Below are 3,470 nucleotides of genomic sequence, written 5' to 3'. Positions count from 1 at the left end.
TTACTTGTTTATATATCAATTGTTTTTTTTTATTAATTTATCTATCTATTTACATCTAATAACAGTCTTTTTTTACAAATATTCAGCTACTTAAGCAACTGGAATGTGAGCACCTTGTGGTTGGAAACCGTTTTTATCAGCAACATAGTTGACTTGATAAGTAACACCATCATCACCAATGTACGAGTAAGATCCACGAACCGAAAGAGCTTCGTCATCGGTGCCAGCATTTTCAAGAACTCCTTGTTCTTCGGCAGTCTTACCATCGCTGGTCTGTAGGGAGTAGCTGAAGTTTTCGGGTTCAACATTGTTTTCGTAGTGCAAAATTTCGGCATCTTTGTTGGCCATGGTAAGGGCGAAAAGAGCAGCAAATACAATGATGAATTTCATTTTGTTGGATAGTATTGGGATGACTTTACAGCAGCAGTGGAGTGTGTAACCGTTGAAGGTGTGAATTGAAATGGATATCTTCCATTGTCTTGCATTTTGTTTATATACTACATTCGTATGTGCAGAGTATCTTTAAAGGGGCTACATTTTATGTTTCAAGTTGTTAACAAATATTGATAGATACATAGTGTTAAATGTTTTAAAATGCTGTGATCGATAGTTCAGTTTAGTGAGAGTGAGTGAGTGCATTGTTGTTGTTATAGGTTAGTTATAATAACTTTATCAAATTTTATTTATTTCAGGTTACAGGGCGAGAAATCCAATTTTTACAAATACCGTTTAAAAACAAAATACTCTTTCACAAATGTAAATCAGTAAACACACAAACATTAATAAATAAATAAACGTATGTATTTGATTTTAGCTTTATTGATGATGCTCGTTCAAATTGTATGTTAATTTATTTTTGTGTTTTAAAGTTTGTTTGCTGTTTAGTAAATTATTACTTAAATAAAAAAATATAGTTCATGTTTTAAACGCTTTGTCGGCTTATGCCAAAATATCTGTGTCAGCATTTTTTTATTACTTTAATCGAAACTACAACATTTAGTAATAAAAACCATAAATTATGCAGAGGAAATAGTCAATTAGTACTTGAGATAAAATATGATATCTCAAAAATCATGGATAAATATTGATGGCAATAATTTAATATCAAAAAAACAAACAAAATGACAAGCACATTACAATACAAAACTATTTAGTTAATAAACATTAAAGTATTACTGCATTTTTAAATCATATAAATTGTAAATTTGTAAATGTCCTGCCCTACATGCACCCACAATATGTCTGTCCAATGACCTATGACTTGTTACATTTACAGATATATCCCAAGATCCCTAGAAATATATCAGATTTAATAGGTCTTTTAAAACCATTTGAAATTTTTTTACGAATTTGGGAAATTTTATCCAGAAACTCTTTGGACGCATTACACGTTTGGAATTGAAACTGAACGAAAACAACACATTTTTCTACAAAATCATCTTAAGTAATGAGGCCCGTTCCAATTATGCGGTCACGAGCCACACAGCCGGCCAAACAATTTCCGAACTCCTAATTTTTCGATTTGGTGATGTCAATTGGTCGCCTCGTTTTTATGATCTAATCCCGATGGGCTAATTAACTAATGATCTTAAGGATGAAATAAACGAGATGGTTTTGGAAAATGTGGTTCAAAATTTTATTAAAAGAGCGTATGTCAGCATTAAATGTTAAAACTGGTGAATATTCAAGTGATCTTCATGGAATTTGATCAAATGATATATATTTCACACACGATATATGTATTTCAAATCACTAAAATTATGAAAAACAGAGCAAGTTTTACAAGCTTGAAAATAAATTAATTTTTCGCAATTTCATTAAAGAAAACATTATTTTTGAGTTTGTTATCTACCACCACATATTGGTTGTATATCCCATAATTTGCATGATGGTTTGAACTTGTTCTGAATAACCATGAAAAAATATTGATAATCATGATAATATTACAATACTCCATGATATACTCTATGATATCACGTAGCCACAACCATAATATGATTATGCTTTTACATAACAATATTATGATTGAGGTGGAATCTTATTATGGTTAAACACCATCATGTTATGGTTGTGCTAATATAAAACAAGATTATATTAGATGGCGTATCTTTTAAACGCGGTCTTTGTTTTTAATATCTTATATGTAATTTTGAAGGGTACATATCGAGCCCTTAGCGCCAAATTATCGTAAGCGACAAAACACTAATTTTACAGGAGAAGGTTTTTTTTGATTATTTTGAAATTTATACATAGAATTAAAAATATTATGTTGCGATATAATTGGGGTATTCACACGGTCTGCTATTAGTCATATTGTCATAATGTCCTAATATATTATAATAGTTGTTGTTGTGTTTTAAACAAAAAAAGTATTATTTTATGGCAAAACAATAAACATAAATCAAATAGTCTTATTAGTTTAGAACTTTTTTGTTTGAAACACAAAAAAAATTTTATTAAACTATTATAATATTTTAGGACATTATGACAATATGACCAAATAAGACCGTGTGAATACCCCAAATATAATTTCGTTCAAGCTATTTGTCTATTTTTCAAAAATATTTATAACTTTTCACAATTAAAAATTCATGGAATATTTTATTGAAAAATATGACAAAAAATGTTTTTTATTGAATTTTTGCATAGATAAAAATTTTTCGAATTGAAATAAAATTTTTATTTATAAATAGTTTTCAATGAAATTTCACAGTTATGTAGATTTTTCTATTTCAAATGGAAAAATAAAAACGAATTTTGAAATTTATTATCAGCAATCCCGAAATTCCAAAAATGGGAAGTTTTAGTTTTTTGGCTATAATATCCATAACAGGGTCGGTGTTATAGGACACTTCACAAAATAATTAGAAATATATTGAGCAACCGATAATCGATTTGAGAATTTTTGCCCTAAAATTTTATTTTACATACAAATTTTTCGAATTGAAATTAAATTTTTATTTATAAATAGTTTTTAATGAAATTTCACACTTATGTAGATTTTTCTATTTAAAATGGAAAAATAAAAACGAATTTTGAAATCAGCAATCCCAAAAAAGTTTTGAAAAATTCCAAAAATGGAAATTTTTAGTTTTTTTGGCTATAATATCCATACCAGGGTCGAGGTTATTGGAACCCTTTACAAAATAATTAGAAACATATTGGGCCACCTAAAATCGGTTACTATATTTTGATATCGAATATGCGATTTGAGAATTTTTGCCCTAAAGTCGAATTTTACATAAAAATAGGCGTTTTTTGAAAGGACCTGGTCCCCTAGGTATCAAAAATTATAGTTTTTTTTCATTTAAAATATTTGATGTAAAGTTAGCTTTTCAAAAAGTACAAATTCATTATACATCCTCTTAGAAATTTTTTAGAAAACTTAAAAAGAAAAAAAATTATTTTTTCCCAAAAAATTAGCGAAAAATCGCCTTTTTAAATTGTTTAAATTCAAATGCATATAACTT

At 27.9% G+C, this 3,470-nt stretch overlaps 1 protein-coding gene across 1 annotated transcript; it reads right to left on the bottom strand.

Annotated features, from left to right (window-relative positions):
• On the bottom strand, window positions 1-447 carry LOC135955003 (larval cuticle protein 65Ag1-like). The gene has a single exon (XM_065505274.1). The coding sequence runs from the start codon at window positions 388-390 to the stop codon at window positions 91-93; it is 300 nt and encodes a 99-aa protein (XP_065361346.1). The 5' UTR covers window positions 391-447; the 3' UTR covers window positions 1-90.
• Between the last annotated feature and the right edge of the window lie 3,023 nt (window positions 448-3,470).

The sequence above is a fragment of the Calliphora vicina genome, chromosome 3 (assembly GCF_958450345.1).
Source record: "Calliphora vicina chromosome 3, idCalVici1.1, whole genome shotgun sequence".
NCBI classification, from domain to species: Eukaryota; Metazoa; Arthropoda; class Insecta; order Diptera; family Calliphoridae; genus Calliphora; species Calliphora vicina.
This window is presented reverse-complemented; position numbering and strand designations above follow the sequence as displayed.

Bases quoted from the DNA above. Each gene is read 5' to 3' on its own strand.
- LOC135955003 (XM_065505274.1), bottom strand. From the start codon at position 390: ATGAAATTCATCATTGTATTTGCTGCTCTTTTCGCCCTTACCATGGCC.